This window comes from Neopelma chrysocephalum, unplaced genomic scaffold, assembly GCF_003984885.1.
Source record: "Neopelma chrysocephalum unplaced genomic scaffold, ASM398488v2 Primary Assembly neopelma1_73b, whole genome shotgun sequence".
Classification (NCBI taxonomy): domain Eukaryota; kingdom Metazoa; phylum Chordata; class Aves; order Passeriformes; family Pipridae; genus Neopelma; species Neopelma chrysocephalum.
Window position 1 is genome coordinate 3,589,768 of NW_020897734.1, and position 20,357 is coordinate 3,610,124.

General features: G+C 46.5%; 1 protein-coding gene across 2 annotated transcripts in view; it reads right to left on the minus strand.

Moving 5' to 3' along the window:
- Nucleotides 1-19,893, minus strand: part of GPC3 (glypican 3) — a 144,959-nt gene extending 125,066 nt beyond the window's left edge. Inside the window, exons 1-2 of one of the 2 annotated variants that reach the window (XM_027687278.1) lie at nucleotides 19,694-19,893; nucleotides 10,673-10,834 (exon numbers count right to left, since the gene is read on the minus strand). In XM_027687278.1, the coding sequence (XP_027543079.1) occupies nucleotides 10,673-10,834; nucleotides 19,694-19,856 (325 nt within the window). In that variant the 5' untranslated portion in view covers nucleotides 19,857-19,893. Of the gene's footprint in view, nucleotides 1-10,672; nucleotides 10,835-10,929; nucleotides 10,963-19,693 lie in introns of those variants that run through there. The other variant, XM_027687279.1, reaches the window with a different exon arrangement.
- Between the last annotated feature and the right edge of the window lie 464 nt (nucleotides 19,894-20,357).

Below are 20,357 nucleotides of genomic sequence, written 5' to 3' on the forward strand. Positions count from 1 at the left end.
CTCTTTAGACAACACTTTAATTTTTATTTTTTTTTAATGTCTTATCTACACAAGAGGAGGCTTAACTGCAGAACCACCCACCAGCTGTGCATCCCAACCCCAATTCCACCCAGGTGAGGGGAGCAATGTGTGAAAATCCTTCTCAGGCCACCTCAGAGACCTCCATCCAGCTCTCACTAAGTGCATAATAATTCCCAAAGGTCTCATAAGAAGGTCAATCATGGCTGTGCAGCTGGACATCAGAGACCGAGCACTCCCCTGACAAATGACAGCATAAATAACAATCTTAAAAGCCTTGTCCAGAGGGAAGTTGTGCACCTAAATCAGCCAGTGCAGATTTCCCCAGGACAAATGGTAGCTCTCACCCTGCTGTGATCTTGGCTGGCACTCTCAGCTGAAGGACCAGGGATACTATTTTCTTCCATTTAAAGAACTATTTGGAATTTATGAGCCAATATTTAAGAACAGTTGATAGCTCACTTACATGGGAGACTCAAGCAGATTGAAATAATATCATAATTAAAAGGCAGTAAAACCTTGTGTGTCATTTCAATATAATTCCTTGGAAATTCAGTAGCAATTTGATTTTATTTTTTTAATGAGACAGATTTGAGAGCATGTATCGATCTGACTAGCCTTCACATTCTTTCCTCCTTTTAGTGTGAGCCAACCTCCTTACATGGATTACTAGTCCTATTTAATTTCCTTTCCCTAAAAAAAGGAACATCACTTTTCACTGTGATCATAATAGGAATTTGACCAATACAAATATGCTGCATTACTGCAATCTGTTAGTCACCAATTTCCTTCAAAGAGAGTGAATTCCAAAGCTGTGAGCTGTAATCCTAGAGGCAGCCTTACTGTTCTCTGCTGCTTTTAAAATTGCTTACTTATGACACTCAATCATAGATTTTCTGACATGAAGATGACAAATTTGGGAAGAGCTAATCAGCAACAGAATTCATTTGCAATTGATCTACACAACTCTTTGTTTTGCCTTATCTCAGAGGGTTGGGTTTTTTAATCTTCACTTTCTAACCAACAGGTTTATATGACTTTTTTTCCCCCAAGCGCACATTTAGATGATTTTTTTCCAATTAAGTTTGGGTGAGTTTTTTTTTTTAATATTAGCAGATTAAATATGCAGTGCTTCCTACATCTAATCTGTCATAGAAGATGCATTAATTCCTAGATGCAATACTTCATGGAAATGGATTTACTTTCACACATCAGACTTTTCTCTCGTCTCCTGTGCAGCTCTGGCTGCCACGTGCAAACCCACGTGTCCACCTCTGACCCACTAGGGTGACATGGGACAAATGGGCTCAGTCCAGCACCCATCAAAAACACCCAAAGAGGTCCAGATGCAGTACACACTGCAGCAACTGCAGATTCAATCTAACACTGCTAAATCCCGTGCCAAAAGTTATGGAGCTCATTGCATAAATACACCCTGAAGTATTTTCCTTTGCTGCCAACATCACTTTCTGGCACTAAAACAGAGGGGGGGGAAGTAATTTCATCACATTGGTTATTAATTTCTATTTTGTAGCAGTTTTGAACTAATCTACAATGCAAAGCAGAGCTGAAAACATTCTCAGGTGTGCTGCAACTATTGTATTGTTGTTTTCTGCTGGGATGAGCACTGCCCACCCTGGGCACCAGTGAAGCAAATGCCATCCCTTCCCAGACACCAGTAAATTGGAGATCTTTCCAGTTGCTTATTGGGATCTGCCTCCAAGATGCACTTGGGTCATATTCCTCTGCAGCCAACATGCAAGAGCTTAAATTTCTAAAGCAAAGCTTCTCATACATCCACATGAATCACCATCCATTGGAATCACTATCCCTGGAAGTATTATAAACCATGTAGATGTGGCACTTGGGGACATGGTTTAATGGTGGGCTGGGCAGTGCTGGGGTAATGGTTGGACTCAATGAACTTAAAGATCTTTTCCAGCATAAATGATTCTGTGATTCTTATAACACCTGCACTCTGAGGGCTGCAAGTAGACACAGCACCATGTACGGCATCCCAGGGTACCTGGATGAAAGGGGTTTTCCAGGTAACATCTCTCCTCGGCACATCAGTCTCAACCAGACACAGTCCAGCCTGCATCCCCTTCACAGCAGGAGAAAAACCTAAACCCAAACATTTCGATACTGTTGCCACAGAAACAAAACACAAGGAAGATCCCACATCCCCCAGCGGCTCCGCACCATCCCTGCCAGATGTATCTGCTTTACTTTCTAATGAGCAGTACCTACCACAAACCTGCCACGCTCATTTCGTTGATATCAAAAGGGATGCAGAAAGCTGTGTCTCTTCTGGGCTGAGGGAATAAAGCCAATTTCAAACTACTGCAGTTGAGTAATGAAAAATTAGACCAAGATGCTACTATGGCTTTTTGAACACTTCAGGGATAAAGTCTGAAGCTTGAAAACTGGATTGTCAGTGCCTCCAGCATGTCCAAAAGTTACACAGGCTTCTACATACCAGATAATCCAAGAGGCACTGCCAGCAATACACGCTCATGAGGAGAGCTGTCATCTGCCCTCACTGTTTGAGTGGTGTTTTTCACAGATTAATATACTTTCATAGTAGAATGAAAGATTATAAATTGCTAAAATTGATTTCACATCAGCGGTGAAGTCAGAGTGAGTAACACACCTGAGGTGACCCAGTCTGCTCAGGGGAACGTGAAACCACAGTGTATTGACAGTTTAATTGGCTCAGCAAGAGTTCATTTCCCTCAGATGAAATGCGCCATTGGCCATTTTATCGCTATATCTTATTGCTGCTTTAAAAGTGAAGCAGATGACAATCTAGCAAAATGTTTTCATTACAGAGACAGCCCCTGTCTTTATTGCTTGGTGCTGGCTTCCTTTCCCCTTTCCTCCCCAGCAACTGCAAACTAGCTCTTCTTTGCATTTTAAGCTCTTTGCAGGATGAGAATGCCTCTATATATCCTTTCAGGACAAGTGATGGAAGATGCTGCCGTGCCCATTTCTGTACTGGAACTACAAAGGAGAAAACACAAAAATTCAATGGCATCAAGCAGTTCTATAAATACCACATTCAAGGGTAACATGACATTTATATCACCTTACTGCAAGCTAAAAAGATGTCATTTGACTGCTTTATAGCATTAGGAGGCATTTAAAGAATGTTAGTACTTGAACTATCAAAAGATGATAACTTAGAGCTCAAAAGGTAATTACAAAAAACAGCCCACTTGGGGAAGCAGGAGACTCAAAGAAACACCAGAGCCCTCATTCCCTGGTTATCTCACAACTCACACTCCGACAGGGAATGCAGGCAGAGGATCGTGTTTTCCCAGCGTGGCTCAGAGCAGATGGGACAGAGGCACCACCACCACACAGACAACAAGGAGCTGCAGGAGATGCCACAGGCATCCCAGCAAGGCCACACTGCTCCTGCAGATGCCTAGTCCAGACACTTCCCCATCCAAAAGGTCCACATCCCCTGCCCTTCCCAGGGAGCAGCCCCAGGGTGCCCATGGTCAATGCCTCCCTTGCCCCTCAGAAGCAGGAAAGCACCATCAGCAGAAAAGCAGCATCAGAGCTGGCAGGGAACAGTACCCTGGCAGCAGAACACACAGGAATTCAGGAATTCCTCTGCACACTTTGAACTGGGGACCCCTAAGCCCAGACACCAAGTGCAGTGCTTAAAAACTGCTGAAGCAGCACGCAGGCAGTTACAAAAAGCCCCTCATTAACCTCCAAGCCTCATTTCATTGATGAGAGAAGGGCATCAGCAGTGTTTAACTGCAGGGGAAAAACACATAGGCAGAACACAGGGAGGGACCTCAACCACACATGACTCCCCAAGGCTGCACCCTTCAAGCCATAAAGGCCCCAAAAGCAGAGAGTGGGGGGCCAGAGACATCTCCTATCACGCACTTTACTCTCCCATGGACATGCCAGAGAGTTGCTGCTACCCCTCTGCAAAGGGCACAATGAAGAATCTTCCTACAGCAGTCAACCAATGGGATATCCACCGTGGGGTCTCTCTGCATGGAAATGCAGGTGGGAGCATGAGGGGCTGTCAGTGTGGGGATGTACTGCAAGTGAGGATGCAGGGAAACAGCAGCAAGAGCCAACAAGCTCCCTCCTGCAAGGAGGAACCCCAGAGACACACGGCAAGCATTCCATCAGCTGTGAGCAAGGGCTGTGCAAAACGCACCGGGATGTTGGAAGACGAAGGGAACTGGGAATATCTCAGGGTCAGCATCACAAAGAGCATTGAGAGGCTCCTCACATGCCAGCACTGTGCTGGCATCGAAACTTCAGGCAGTGAGAGCAAGAAACAAAAGCAAAACTAAACATATTTCAAAATATCCCTTCCCGGTAGCATGCACTGTCATGCAATACTTCCAAAGCCATGGTTTATGTGGCTCAGGAGGGCAGTTTCATGCCCTAACTCCTGCATGATGGATTTTACAATTTGTTAAAGAAACTCATCAATCCTCAGCAGTCATTTTTAATGCCCAGAGCCTCCACAAACTCCCGCATTTTGCTGATCCCCCAATTTCAAATCATTTGAAATTGCTGCTACTATTACAGCTCTGCTCCTAAAGCTAAGCATTATGGCACACTCCAGACTTCCAGCTTCGCGTGCTGGTGTAATAAACAGATTAACTGTGATTTATGAACAATAAGTTCTAGTTATTTGAAAGGAAACATTACCTCCCTAGACCAATTCTGACAACCAGAGATCTCTCATTATGCAGACAGCTCTTTCCACCTACCTGTAATCATCGGTTTAGCACATCGTTATCAACCTGGGAAATGGATCGCCACAGTTTTTCACTACAAACTTTGTGCATCCAAAGCATCTGGCAGGAAGCACCACCAAAGGCAGAGTACCAGCCTGAATTGACCCAGTGAGACAATTCCTATTTTAAATAAGCATTAATAATTAAAAAAAAAAGATTAAAGCGCCAACAAAACAAGAAGCTGTCAGAGAGAAGGGCCATCACAGGCACCTGGAGATAGGTGCATCACAGAAGGATGCAGCAAGACTTCAGTTAGCAGAGGACTAATTAGGAAGAGGAAGGATAAAATGATACAGAGATCTGTTTGTGGTGCTTATTTACTTGTAAAGTCTAATAAGATTTTTAATATTCTTTTCCAAAAAATGGATTTTTTATTTAAGTCCACTCTAAAATGTCAGTTTAATATTTTACAAGCCCACAAGCAGGAGTTGACATTTTCACGTGCACTTTTCACCTGCAGCTACTAAACTGACCACCCCACTTATGAATCTTTTGAGTACTGCTAGGAATCATTTTGTACATTTATTCAGTTCATCATAATCACATTCCTCCTGTTTAGAAAAGCTGTGAAACCCTGATCACTGGTTAGACACCTAAGCCCATGCACACACCACAGCTGTGACCTGTTGGTCCCCAGGGCACCTCTCCCCTCTGCAGGGCTGGTTCACCTCCAAGACCTCCTGAGTCCCAGCACCTCTCACCTTCACATTCAGAAATAGTTATTAACTTTCCAAGCCAGAGACTTCTCCCACTTGCCCCATACCACCTCCTCTCTCCCCACACTGCAAGGGTCTGCAGAACAATGCAGTGCTGGAGTCCATGCAAGGCTCACCTGAAAGACCTTCCCGAATTATCAAACTTAATTGGCTTAAAGACGCTGTCCCAAAAGATAAGAGCTGAGCTCAGCAGCGCTGGTATGAATGGACCCTTCTCGGTGATTAATGTGCAACAGCTCCCAACACACAGCCCATCTCTTCTCACCTCACTGCCACGTGCATCTTGGATTTACCCGTGCAAGGCATAATTAGTAAGGATAAAATTCTTTATATGCTTAAACCTCTTTAATAGAATAAAAGAAATCTCAGCTGCCTCACCTTGACTCTAAAGTAGTAACAGCCACTTGTGAAAAATGAAAAGCCTTGAAGGATTTGGAATAAGAAACTTGGAGAGACAATCGCTAATCTTTTATCTTCCAGACTTCAAGCAGAATCAAGTTCTTCAAAGAAAACCCAATAAAGCCCAGACATTTTCATCATAACAAAATAAATAATTCAGTCATACTTTAGAGGACTCAAACATTAGGATTGGCTATTTGATATATTTGTGGCTTAGGTGCCTCTAAACTGATTAAAGATAACCTGATAGAAGCTTGCAATGTCAAAACTGCCTTCAATCCTGACAGATATAAATGGATAGTGTAAATAACTATAAATAACCAAAATGGCTGCATTTATACCTAATGGAGGATTTACAGCCTCCAGAGCTGCCTGGTAGGACTGAGAGTTACAGCTCTGCCTTTATCCATCTGCAGCACACAAGGGGAGATGAATTGCTATCCTCCCCACACCACCTGCCCTGCCAAAACCACCCAGGGCTCAGCTCCAGAAGGGACAAGGAAGAGGATTCTCCCACAAATAAGAGAATACCATACATATACAGGCAGGTTTGTCGGTATTTATTTATCATGGTCTTCCTAGAAACTACTCTGGAAAACATCCCAAACATACCTCAAATCTCTGCAGCCCCTGCAAGTTTCTCCCAACACAGCTTTTGTTATCTTCCAGCTGCCATTTGCAGAAGGTAAAATGCCACTGCCTTTGAGGGGAACCAGACCAGGTCTTCATTTAAGCCCAGAGGCCTTCACCAAAGGGGACTCAACTGCAGCACCCCAGTCAATTTTCCAGTTTGGGTAACTGCACTCCACCATCCCCCACATTCCCGAAGTCCCAGCAGCTCTGCAGCCCCACAGGAACTATGTGGGAAGCAGGCAGAAGCAAGCCCTGCGACCACACAAGCCTTGGGGCATCTTGATTCAGGGTCAGCAACAGGCACATTGTGTATCTCACAATTCATGCCACTGCCAGGAGATCACAGAGCAGCCACTGACACGCTCCAACAGCCTGTCCCAGAAAGGCACCTCCAGGATTGGACTGGCATCAACAGAAGAGGCAGCAGAAAGGCAACACGAGATCCTGCTGATCACTTATTTGAGCCATCACTTAAAATACTGAAAGCAACTCTCCCCAGGAGCTCACTGTGCTGCTCCTGCAGACGCAGCCCCAGCAGTCAGCTCTCCTGTTCCTGTGCTTCCCACTTAGAGTGGGAAGATTACCAGCAAGTCCAACACAAAGCACTGTGTGCAGAGCTCCTCTTCCCTTGGAGGTCCTTCTGTGCTTGTTTGTGTTGCTGTCTTTCCCCTTTTTAAAGTACCTTTTCCCTTGGACAAAGAACTGGGAGGAGCATACCACAAAAGCTGCATCCAGGCAGCTGCTGAAGCTTTAACTTTCTGTTATTCACAGAGCAAGGTGGTCAATATGCAGGACAAGAAATTAAGTGACCACTCAAAAGCAAATTCTCAAACTTGGGAAGCAGAAGGAATCAGACTGACAAACAGGCACAAAACCCAGACCCAGGGAACAGACTTCTTTAGTGAGGGGAAGAAGAGATAAAGAAGAACCACAATGGTATTTTCCTGCTCAAGCTTACTTTGCACAAAGTTGAGCTATTCAGATTTAATATTTAGGAAATCAGTAGGATTCACTGAGGGCTTTTTCTGTTGTCATTGTTTTAATAAGAAAAGATTAGGTGGGGGCAGGGTCAGAAATTCGCCCACCAAAAAAAGCAAAGATCTAAGGTCAGAAGAAAGAGAGGGAAGAAAGCAAACCATAGGCAGGGCTCTCACCATTCTCTACATCAGGTAAGTTGCACTAACTCACTGGTTAGTTTGGAGGAGAATCCCACAGCAACACTAAATGTCACTTGACAAAAGACACTTGAGCAGTCCTGAAGCAATGGGTCCATCCTGGCTTCATGGTATGGAGCTGCTGGTGGCTGAGAACCCAAACAGGGAGGTGCACAGGTGGGCAGATGTATCCACCAGCATGGATACACCACATGAAAGTGAAAAAACTGCCTGCAAAATAATCCCAGAGTAAGATTTAACTGCAGTTGAGGCAGCTCCAATCCATTTTATCACTGTCAAACGCAGCAAGTTTCCAAAAAATTAAATCACTACTTAAATCATCTTCATAATTTTAAAAAGTGCCTGCAAGATAAGACCAGGAGCTAATTGTACCATTTAAATTTAGTGAAGGGAGGATTTTTTTGGTTGGGATTTTTCCTTCTTAACTGCAATAAAAAAGAAGCCCAAGGGTCTAAAACTAATAATCTAATAAACTTTGCTAAGTGAACATTGTAACAGATAGGCCTGGATGAGATTTCCTGTAAATGCCAGACAATTTCCCTTGATCTTTATCAGCAGAGATGCTGCTCTAGCTTCAGCAGGAAGAAATTAAATTTGGTGCAAAATAATAACATCTGGGTGAGATTCTGTTTGTCAGACTAGCAGTTCCTTTAGATGTCAGGCTAAAAAGGTCAAAATTAACTCTGAAGGATTTCACATTTGTGTTTTTTATGTGCGTGGTTTGGCTGTGTTTCCATACCAACACACTTCCCCTCTCTCCAGAGTGGTGCAATTATCCATCCTCTGTGCTGGGTCCCCAGATTGGTACCGGGGTCTGACCCAATGCAAGACACATAGAGAGCTCTCTGCCCTGCCAGGGCACACCTCAGAGCTGGCATTGCTTGGAGATATCCCACTCCTGCAGTCCCAATTCCCAAAGCAAAAGCGTATCTGTCCCCAGCTTCGAGCAGGGCCTGCGGGAGGTGCTCAGGCACCACAAGCTCCTCTTCCCTGACCACTCCAGTATTCCTGACCTCCAGGCAGCTGTCCCAGCACATACCTTGAAAACATGGGAGGATGCAAACAGCATGTGGGGTTTGATTTGGGACCCTACACCTCAGCACCAGCTCCTTTAGAGATGCCTTGAGATAGAACCCTGTCCCCTACAGTGCCAAGAACAACTCAGACCACTGTGTGTTGGGTGAAAGCACAATTTCTACAGCTGGAACAGCCCCTGGCACTGCAGCCATCAAAATACTCTTAAGCAGCAATCAAAAGATCAACCTATTTTAAAAAGAGTTCTTCTATAGATTTTCAGACTAATTTTAAAGATAACAATGGTAAACAATGTTCAAAGCCTAATGAATTGTCCTTCCAAGTCCCAAACACTTTATACAAGATAATTAAAGTAAGCTTCTCAATGGTTCCAGCTAGAATTCCTCTTCTTCAATGGGATTGCAAACGATTTTTAGTCACAAGCTTTTTTATAAGCAGAAGTGGTCAGAAACTGTTCAATTGAAGGCTTTTTTTTCCCACCACCAAGAATGGCAATTCTGCATATCAAGGCTTCTCAGAATAACATCAGCTTCAAAATCCCTGCACAGGTCTCTAGGCCAGGATGGAAATATAAAAAACAGGAAGAAAAAAAACAGACAAACAACAAAACAAACAAACAAAAAATCCCGCAAGGGATTCAGCTCTCTCCAGAAGAGGCAGAAAGTTCAGAGCCAGAGCACCCCACTGCTGTGCACAACCTGCAGTACCACAGGGTGTCATTCCCCCACACAATAAAAACTAATGTTGCAGTGTTTGTCAAATGGGAGGGAGGCAGACACTTTGTATTCCAGCCAAGTTATTCACCATTTCTGAAGCTGGTCTGCATCTCCAATGCCTAGGAAACCAATTTCTCATTAGTTTTACTCCATTCTGGTTCTTAGAATTGGAACTTAATGGTCACTACATTAAGAAGTACTGGGGGAAAAAATACGCTCTTATCTCCTCAGCAATTTATTTGATGTTACATTGAGAAAAACAACACATTAGACTTCATCAGGCAGTTGTGGCCCAGAACAGAGCTCTGCCGTGATCTCACAGGCTTCAGCAGGCCTTGAGTCCTGCTATTAGTGAGACATAAACAGAAATAAATCAATTATTCTGCAAAAATATCATCATGAAGGAAAAAAACGCTTGATTGCCCATGATTTCCTCTTTAAATAGAAGCAAAAGCACCATGAATACAGAATGACAGAACCTCAACAGGCCACCACTCAACAAACAAGCCATCATTTCACCGCACATAAACCATGGACGGAATAAGTTTTGCTTGTGTAAAGGCCTTAAAAAGAATGATTGCAGATTCAAGTGGTACAAACTAGTGTGTATCCACACTAAAAAATATTCAAAGATCCATTTTGCAAACAAACAGAAAAAAGTCCTAACACAAACATCACATTATCATTAGAAAGAGAGATGCCACAGACAGCAGGGCACCAGGGCACCAAGCACTCAAATACTAGAGCACCAGGATGAATAAAGCAGCCTCTGCCCACCTTTCCATGGAATAACCAACTTTGTTGTGTGATGGGTAATAAACCCTACACACAGTTCAATCAGATCTTACCAAGCAGACAACCAGATCATATAACTTCAGCCTGTATTTTGGGACTGTCAGAATCAAGATGGTACTTGCACAGAGATTTTAATTCTTGGAGAAGTGAGTTTTTCATTCATTTTTAAATTTGCACTTCAAGAGGTTTAGTCCTTAAATTTACATTTGCTGTTGCAGCTGCAGGAATATTTAGGACAAGCCCTGCAGAGCAACCATATACCAAACCAGGTGTATTGTTAATCTTTACTAAGGATAGATACAAAAATATGAGAACAAGCAAACAGAAAGCTTCCAGCCACCTGTGCTTCCAATTGCCAGGTGCTGAGGAAGAGGAGGAGAAGCACTGGCTCCCCAAGCACTCACCTTGGAAGACAGCAGCGTTCTGGATGACGAGGAACTTCAGCTCCATGCTGGCAGACTGCAGGAGCTGCTCCATGTTCAGACGGGCTGTTGCCTGGTACTTCTCCTCCATCTTCCTCGAGCAGCATGTGGAGCCCTTTGGGATGCATACCTGCAGATCAGTCCCTGCAGAGACATAAGAGCAGAAAATTTGCATTAGGACGTGGATTGCTGGGAGTGAAGAGGAAACCAATTCCATACATCAGCATTGCTGCAATTACTGCTTGGGCAAATTGATGACATTTCTGGAATTTGTCCTGAGCAAGCAGCCTGGCCAGAGGAGAGGACTGATAAGTCAGAGCCAGGATTGCTGAGCAATAGCCCCTAAGAGCTGTGTTTGCCTGCCAGCACACTGCTTGCTTTAGCTCCCACACACTCCACCCATTGATGGGCTGGTGCCGAGCAGAGCGATCCTGAGCATTGCCCTGCTGTCTCCCAGGAACTCCGGTAAGGAGCCACGGGCAGACAGAAAAGACGGGAGGTGGAAAACGAGACAGGATTTGAGGCTGCAGATTTGCAATGAATAGAGCAACAAACATAGTACATCAAGGAGGGTATGACCGTAATTTGCATAAAGACTTAAAACTAGTTTAAAACATAATAGTGTGATTTGTCTGCAATTTCCATCCTTTTGCATCCCCAGCAACAATAACAACAGAAGGACACAACAATAATGATTTACTTGGCTTTTTACTGCTGCGTTTTAAACTGTACATATCTGAGTCCTCCCACCAATTCCCCCATCCCATCCTTCCTCCATTGCAACAGGCAAAGCCCAAGGTCCATCCTAAAGGAAGCACTGAGCACTGCACAAGGAAAAAGCCTCTTCAGCAGATGTGCTACTGCACAGGCAGCACCTTCACCCATTCACCAGGGTGGGACAAAAGCCAGGGGACAAAGGCCAGGAGGACATCACTTGCTCTGGTACCTGCAGCTGTAACTCTTAGCACTGATCAGTGAAGTTAAATGTTTTTTGACATTCCCAGAGCACTTACTCATGGAGGAAGTAGGCAATTTTAGGAAAGGTGTTGTTAGCTAAAAATAAATAAAATCTAGAAAAATAATTAGAAATCTTTCTGGGCTCAGACAACAAGAGATGAAACAGGAGAGATGGAAGTAGCAGAAATGGAAAGCCTCATTTTTCATCAACTTCCAAGAGCAAACTGAGGCCCCACAAATACAAGCAGAGCAACAAGTTCATTTCAAAGCAAATAGCCCTTCCCGTGCAAAAGATGTCTAATCTGATGCTGCTGTTAGAAACTCAAACAGCAAGCAACAACTCCTTTAAAAACAGCTATCCAGGGTCAGAGAGCAGCCAGAACCTCACATTTCAGTGTCTGCCACCCAAACTGCATTGTGCCCAGAGCAGGAGCCCTGCTAGGCTCAGCCCTGTCCAGAACCGGGATTAGGAAGCAGTCTCCAAGCCAGTGACCAACAGCCCAGAGTGAAGGCTCCTCACACCTCTCAGCCCTCACTCTGCCTTCCTGTTTGCTCTAAAGGTTTTTTCCTTAATAGAAGCAAGTTTGGTGATTTACGTCTTTGCTCTCGAAGGATTACACATCCTCCTAGGTTCTCCTCTTCTCTCCTCTCCTCCTTAAGAGTCTTTTACCACATCCACTCTCTCCCTAATTACTAGAAAGTGTCAAAAGTCTCTTCTGCAAGTGTAATCTAGAAGAACAGGATTAATATTAATGTCAGTTCAATCGTGTACCTCTTGAAGAAGAGTCATGCGCAGTGCCAAGGGAAAACCAGCTGTCAGGGCTCAGAAGCAGCAACAGCAGAAACCTCCTCCCTCCAGTCCCATCCCTTCCACCAGCACAGCCTTGGAAAAGAAACATGAAATGCTTCATCTGCAACATGCATTGCACGTGGGGAAAGGAGATTTAACCAGTGCAGGTCCTGCTGTCACTGAAAAAAAAAACCAAACCAAAACACATGGCAAAGGGGGAAGAGGGATCCACACCCCCATCCTGGCTCCATCGCTCCCTGCTGCCTCAGTTTCTCCTTCTGCAAAGCAGGATGCACAGCAAAAATTCCATCCTTGAGCCCTCTGACACAGAGCCGGCACCACTGACATCTAAAACTCGAGTCTCAGCAGTTCCTGAACTCACCCACTCCAGAGGGGCACAGCGACAGGTATTTCACACATTGAAAAAAACAACAGGGACCATAAAGCCGGGTAACAGCAGGACACTGTTAATGAGAGGAGCAGTTGTGTAACATCAAGTTCCAGAGGTTTTTTAAAGTCAAACCCGAGTCAATTTACGCCGCAAAAAGGCTTAGCATGGTCCCTTTAACACTACAATACAGCCATAAATTTCTTTTTAATACAAAGCTTATTTCCTCCTACATTTATTATATTAGGACACATTTCAAATTATCTAAAAAAAAAAAAAAAAAAAGCCTTCCGTGATTAATGGAAATACCAATGTAGAAAATCTGAGAGCTGGCAATTAAGAGGCCTGTGCAAGTTAAAGCCAGGGATAGGAAGCAGCAAGGTCACCTACTCATGTCCCATCCTTCTTTTTAGCAATTAAGGCAATTTCTCCCCTTAAATGGATTTTTATTTTTGTGCAGTAAAAAGACACATGCTGTACCAGAGCAATCACAGAGGAGGAAAAAGCCCAGGAATTAACTCTCACAGCTTAAAACATTTTACAGAGATAGTCAACTAACACCAGTGACCAGAAACCACGGTAAATGCAACAGGTCAACGCAGGCAGGACAGGCTCTTACAAGGTACCAGGGACAAGGTCCTCCTTGGCACAGTGTTGCTACAGAGGGACAGGGATGGGGGCCGGACTCCCATCTGCCAGTTATTTTCTGCGTGTGGCTCTCCCAGATGGTGAGCTGGCTCAAACAGTCCCATCTGCAAGTCCCCATAGTAAGGGCAGGTTTTAATGTCAGTCCCCCAGGAGCCATTAACCCACCCCGCTGATCCCAGCCCCAGCAGACACTGATGAAACAGGGATAGAGCTTTTTGACCTGCAAATGTGTTGGGGGTTCATTCATCCCATTGCTTGAAAGAACCTTTTCTGCACTCCCCAGGGTGCAGCACTCCCCAAGAGACCCAGACCCTACACCCCAAGGGCTGGGGGCTGTGCAAACCAGGGGTGCTGCAGAAATGTGGTGGATGCAAAGACACGAATGCCTGGAAACGGCAAGCCCACGGACCAGACATGAGCAATAAATGAATTAAAGTGCCACACGTTTCTGGCTCCAAAAAATGCCGGGAAAAGGTCCTGTGAATCATCAAATCCTACCCCTGACTCCCAATCCACCCCCTCTCAGCATTTTATCTAACACAAACACCTCCGGCTTGTGAGATAGCAGAGCCCATTCCGCTGCCTAATGGCCCTTACTGTTAAGACTGTTTTTATCTCCCAACCTACACAACCCCTTTTTCTTAAAGTTTCAAGTCATTACACCTCGTAATGCCAGTCTCAGCCCTTGCAAACAACCTTCTCCTTTTGCTATAAATCATTACAAACTCATTTTCAGAAAGAAAGTGTCCCACGAATTACTGCAAAGGTTTTCATTAAATTGCATTTGGATGCTCACATACCAATCTTTGCAAGATTAGTGAGACGATGAGAAGCTAAGCACAGGAGCCTGACCCTCTGACACCCACCTCCCATGGATGAGAAGGTGCTGGATGCAGCCTCTTCCATGGGTGCAGGAACACCAGGCACCATCAGAGCTGTGCCATTTATGCCATCTTGGGGAACAGCAGTGTAAATGCTCCAATAATTTCGCATATACTCACAGCTGACAGAAATAAACTCTAGAGCTGCAGTAATTTCAGTAGCACCCTGCCTCTTCCTCCTCCTGACGCAGGGAATTTGTACTGAAGACTGGGCAGCAGTGAATTTAAAGCATTACATTTGACTTTGATGTACAATTATCCCCGCAGATAGGTGGTTAGTACAGCAGAAGTGAAAATAATTTCAGTGGATTAAATGTCAAAGAAAAAAAATCCCTGAGAACATCTATGGGCAGTTGTGAATTCCTTCACGAGGCTGAAGGATTTTCCTTTGATTTTAAGCATCCCAGGATAGCTTCAACCCTGTCATCAGACACAGGCAGACAAGTCGGTGCTTTCCACTGGGCACATAAGCCTTCCCACCCAGATCCAACGGCAACTTAAATCAGATTAACATTCCCCCCAAATTTACCCCAGGCATCGCCAAAATAAGAACCCACCCCTGCTTAACATTACATTCCTGCAGCCTCCTCCCCATGAGGGGTGGGCTCTGCTACCCTGTGCAGCTGCACCTTCGCCTTCTGCAGTCTGGAAATGTCAGAGGGCCTCCTCCCACCCTCTTAGCTCAACAATTTGTTAATATCACCGACAAGAAAGATGCTGGTTTGGGTCAATTTTCCTCCTCCAATTGTTTTACAGTCAGCATCATGCTTCAAATAGATAAAAGCAGTGATTCAACATTTAAATATAGTGGATTTCCCCCCAGCTATTTCAATAGTTTTTATTAAAAACCTTCTTTTAAATTATGTTGTGCATCTGTCAGTGGCTTTTAATGCTCAGCATTTGGGGGGGAAAGCAAATCCAACTGTTTAGAACCCAGGTTAAGTGCTGATCTTTTAAAACCTAATTAAAGAGATATAAATTATAAACCAGACTCATTCAATAGGTGATTAAAGTTGGAACAGTATGGGTACTACATGGGTATTTATTACTGCTTAATTATCCTTTATTTTCTATTCCATTTTGTGTTTCACAAGGCCATCTGACTCTTGATTCCTCCCCAGGTCTCGCAATGTCGGCCAGATGATTCTCATGCAAATCTAATACTCTATAAAACCCCATCTTTTAAAAGAAGTTAAAGAAAAATAGGGTTTACAGAGTAAAAGTTTCCTCCTAACAAATGTACAAATGTATTAACAATACGGTCATCAAAAGGAGGGAGTTAATTTGTGGGCACCCTCTCACCATACACACTTGTTACAATCACAAGCACACAAATCCTACAGCCATTCCAAAGACTGGGAAGAACACTGTTCAGGATGTTGTTAAAGTTAACCCCTGGGAAAAAAAAATAAAATTAATGATCTCACTATAAAACCACTGCCTGGGGAGGTTACTAAATTTTAGGGTTCTGCTCTTGCTCTCTTAACTATCAAGAGAGCAACTTGCAGGCCTGAAATAATTAAGAACAGAAAACTCAATTATCTAGTAAACTAAGCTCTTAAACCACTGTGCTAAGCTAAATGGAAAGGCTGCACAGGGAGGAGCATCATTAGTCTCACTCAGGAAAAACAGAATAAAAGAGCAGGAGTACAAAGGGAACCAGTTCACAAGCAAAGGCGCATCGAGACCAGTGGGAAGAGTTGGGATTTTTAATTTTTAAACTGTACATTGGCACACACCAGCCGCCAGAAATAAAAGAGAGAAGAAAGCTTGACACACTCAGCCAGCCAGTTGTAAAGCTTTACAGCTCAAGTCCAAAAGCAAAAGGCTAATCTCCTACTTTCTTAGGGTGAATCCATATTTGCTTTCATCAAAGAAAATTAACAAAAAGCTGGAAATTGCATCTTGCCATGGGAGGAGGAAAACAGAGCCACCAGCAGATATTTCTGTCAAGACAAATATTCCTCAGCTTTCCTTCATCCCAGGGCAGAGACATCCATCCCACACGCACCAGCACAGTTACCTGGAACATCACCACCAACACAAAGAAACCCAAATGGCAAAGAGAAGAGAAAAACAGACCAGGAGAAAAGGAAATTCAAGCTACTGTTTACATATGAGAAATTATGCAGGGAAAAGAACAAATGGAGGAAGAAAACCAACATGGGCAACATATGAAAGAAAGAATGTGAAGCAATCCTAGGGCAGAACCACAGGAGCTGACTCAGGAGCTGGCATTAAGTCTCACCTTCAGAAAACCCTAAGAAAACCACTCTCCCATCACCCTGCCTTCGCTTTTCTCCAGCAGAAGACCTCTGATCCAGCTCCAGTCAAGCTGTTGCCATGAATTACATCCTCCCACCCCTCCAAACACTCAGACACAGCTGACAGTAGTTAGGTCATGATACTGCCCACCTCCAAGTATTCCAAAGCTGCTCCAGAGCTCAAAAAGGAACGAAGGAGACCAAGCTTCTCACTGCCTGATGCACGCCTTCAGCAAGAATTACTCCCAGAACATCAATACTGCTCATGAAACAGCATGACACTTCCCTTATATTTATGAGAATTGCCCTTTTTTTTTGTTGTTTTTTAATTAGAAGTGTGGTCTCTGGCTCCTTCAGAGCTCTCCTACAGAGAATGCTGTGACAATGTCCCCGCAGCCCACGCACCGCTGATCCAGTAAAATGGAGCCATGGGACATTTCTCCTGCATGTGTTGCAACTCAGCAGTGTTTCCTCTACTTACTTCTTCAGCCACAACTGCTCATAATGCAAAATGGGGGCTTCCAGAAGGCATTGTTTTCTGTTCATGTCCAAAAAAAAAATAATCCACATTTTACATAAATGTTTAACCCTCAGTTTCTCCTGAGAGGTATGATCCATAGGCAAAGGTTCTCAGAATTGATTCCATGGTGATTTCCGGCTGGAAACTCCAAAATTTTTTTTAATTGACAGATGTATGAAAGGAAGAAAAGCAATAAACAGATGCATGGAAAATAGTCCTTGAGTGATGCTCCCCTATTACAGAGATTTATGCAGCTGCTACTAGGAGAAGCAAGTGCTCTGAAGTGTAATTACTACACAGAGTCATGCAAGATGGGCCAGATCCAAGGTATAAGCAAGCAGTCGTTGCTTTAATTATGATCAAGTTTATGTACTTAGGCAAATGTAAAATCCACTTTCGATTTGATATGTGGGAACTTTATCATCATAACAAGCTGGAAGCATTCACTTGAAACACCAGCCCTGCTACGAGATATTGATCCAGCTACCCACAGGCTCTGTAGAGTGGCAAAGGGCTCCTCACTCCTCCTGATTATCACGGGTGCAGCTGGGGCTCCCAGGGGAGAAAGAGCACAACTGAGCAACTCCAGCAACCTGAACCCTGGCGGGAAGGGAAGATACCAGGACAAAACACGCACTGCAATCACGGCCAGGCCAGGATGGAGGATGCTATCAGTTTCTGGGGCAGGACTGAACACATTGCAACACAGCAGCCTCAGCACTCACAGCACAGCCTCCGATGGGAGTCATCCTACAGGGACCTGCCCACCCGTCCATCACCTCCCTGGAGTGTGTAAAAACATACTCCAAGTTACCTAGGAATCAAAGGAAGGATTTCACTGACTTTAAAAGAAATGCCTTCCCTTGCTTCTGTGATTACAAACAAACTACAGAATTTGTAATTTCAATGATGATAAGAGCAGCTCTTTCCGTTCCCTGCAACTCTCCATGCAAACATTTCACTGGAAAGTGTTACCAGTGCTACTTCCATACTGACCAGGAGACCAAGGTCCTGCAGGACGGAGAGAGAAGATAAGCTGCTCCTGCAGCTGGTCTGAAGAGCACATTAAGTGTCAAAAATTATATGGGAAGGGCACGTAAGGAAAGGAAGGGATAGGGAAGGTACACTCTCACCAGGACTTACACCTAAACTCTCCTTCTAGCTCTCACAGCTGTTGGTAAGATGAGGCATTGCTACAGTCCTACAGACCAAAAGACTTGGGGTTTGCACCAGCAGCCACAAGACCTTGCAGTCCTAGCCCTGGGCATCCTGCTTCCCCCCCTTTCCTCTCCAGTGCTGCAGCAGTTCACTGCTGAAGCAACTCTTGTGTTTCTGATCTGTGCGACAACAAATGCAAAAAACGTAACTCAACACATCGTTATTAAAAGCAGCTACTGCTGGCGATGATCTCATTGCACCTCCCCTGCCTGTCACGTTTGCCTGTTATCTTTTCCTTCTCATACTTTGATCATAAGGTTTTCAGAGCAGGCGTTCTCCTGTGTATTGAACCCAACGCAGGAGCACCCGAGCTCTCCAGGCAGCTCCATAACGCAGCCATCAAAACTGATCGGTTTGTGTACACACACTCCCAGCACACAGCCACCCACCTGGAGCAGCCGACGCTCTCTAGCTCCCAAAAAGCTGCAAAAGAAACCTTTAAAAGACAGGGAATTCAAGTGTTTCACTTGCATTTTAAAATATACATGAGGCAAATATACCAAAAGCAGCCTTGCAGGGCGTTGGTGGGGAGGTTTGGTGCGGTACCACCCAGGCAGCCACCTGTAATGGGAACTGCAGAGCAGAGTAACACCTCGCCCAGATCCATCACAGCCTCCCACTGTGCCCTCGCACCCCGCATGGCACCCGCACAGCTCGGGGAACGCCGCGCTCTCCCTCCTTCCAGCCCCAGCCTCTGGAGCTGCGGCAGCCCCCGGGCTCAGGCTGGGATGAAGGTTTGGTGCTCTTAGAATGGCTTTACAGAGCGGGATTGCCCTCGGACCCTGGCACACCGCGACACACTGTGGAAAACGGCTCTGGCGGAGAGGAAAACATGACCTGCGGAGACATGACGGGTGCGTGGAGCCTCCGCTCACCGGCGGGGACATCGCGGTCTCCCGGGGACCTCGCACCGGACCCCCGACAGCAGCGAGGACGGGGACAAGGGGCGGCTGGTTCCGCCGGCACCGCTGCAGCTCTGCCCGACAGCCCGAGCTCGCCTCAGTGGAAAACCCCTCTGAGCAAACCGAGTGCAATAAAGACCCGCTCATTCAGCGGGTTTCCATTCCACACGTAACCGGAGCCTCCGTGTTATCCCCGCGTCCGAGGCGCGGAGCCCGGCGGCCGCCGGCACCGAGCAACTCCCCGCGGGCGGCGGGAGAGCGGGCAGCCCGCACCCCGCTCCGCAGCGTCCCGCAGCCGCGCAGCGACCCTTCCCCGCGGCCCCGGCTCGGGGCGGCTGCAGCCGCTTCTCCTCGCACCCGAGCGGCCCCGGGCACCGGCGAGCCCCGTCGGGGGGATGGCGGCCGGTCGGACGCCACGGGGCAGGGCGATCTCACCTGGCACGGGGCTCTCGGGCACCCACTTGGCTCCGGGCTGCAGCACCTGGAAGGCGGCGCGGACCGGGCGGCAGGCGGCTTCCCCCGCCGGCTGCGCGGCCCCCGGGGCACCGAGCAGCGCCGCCGCCAGCAGCAGCAGCAGCGCTCCGCCGCTCCCCGACATCCTCCCGGGGCACCGGGGCGCTCCTCTACGCGTTGCCAGCGGGCATTCCCGCCGTGCCGGGATGCGCCGGGAGCAGCCGGAGCTCAGCCCCGCGCCTCGCGCGGCGCTCCCGGGGCGCCCGTCCCGGCTCCGCGCGCGCCGTCCCGCCCCGCCCACCGCGCCCCGATTGGCCCCCGCCCCGCCCGGCCCCGAACGCGATTGGTGCCCGCCCCCCTTCTCCCGCCAAAGTCGCCCCGCGCGCGGCACTGCCCCGGCGCTGATTGGCCCCCGCGGGGCGGCCCCGCCTCCGCCACGCGCCACACCTGTCCCGCGCCGCACCTGTGCGGGAACCGCCAATCCCGATCCCGATCCCCGCCTCCGTCCCCGTCCCCGTCCCGGCACTGCTGCTGGCGGGTGCGCAGCCCCGCGGGCTCACACCGCACCGAGCGCTGCTCCGCTGCTCCCTCGCGGTGCAGCCCCCGCGCCGCCCCACGCGCGCACCTGGTGTGGGATGTGCGATGC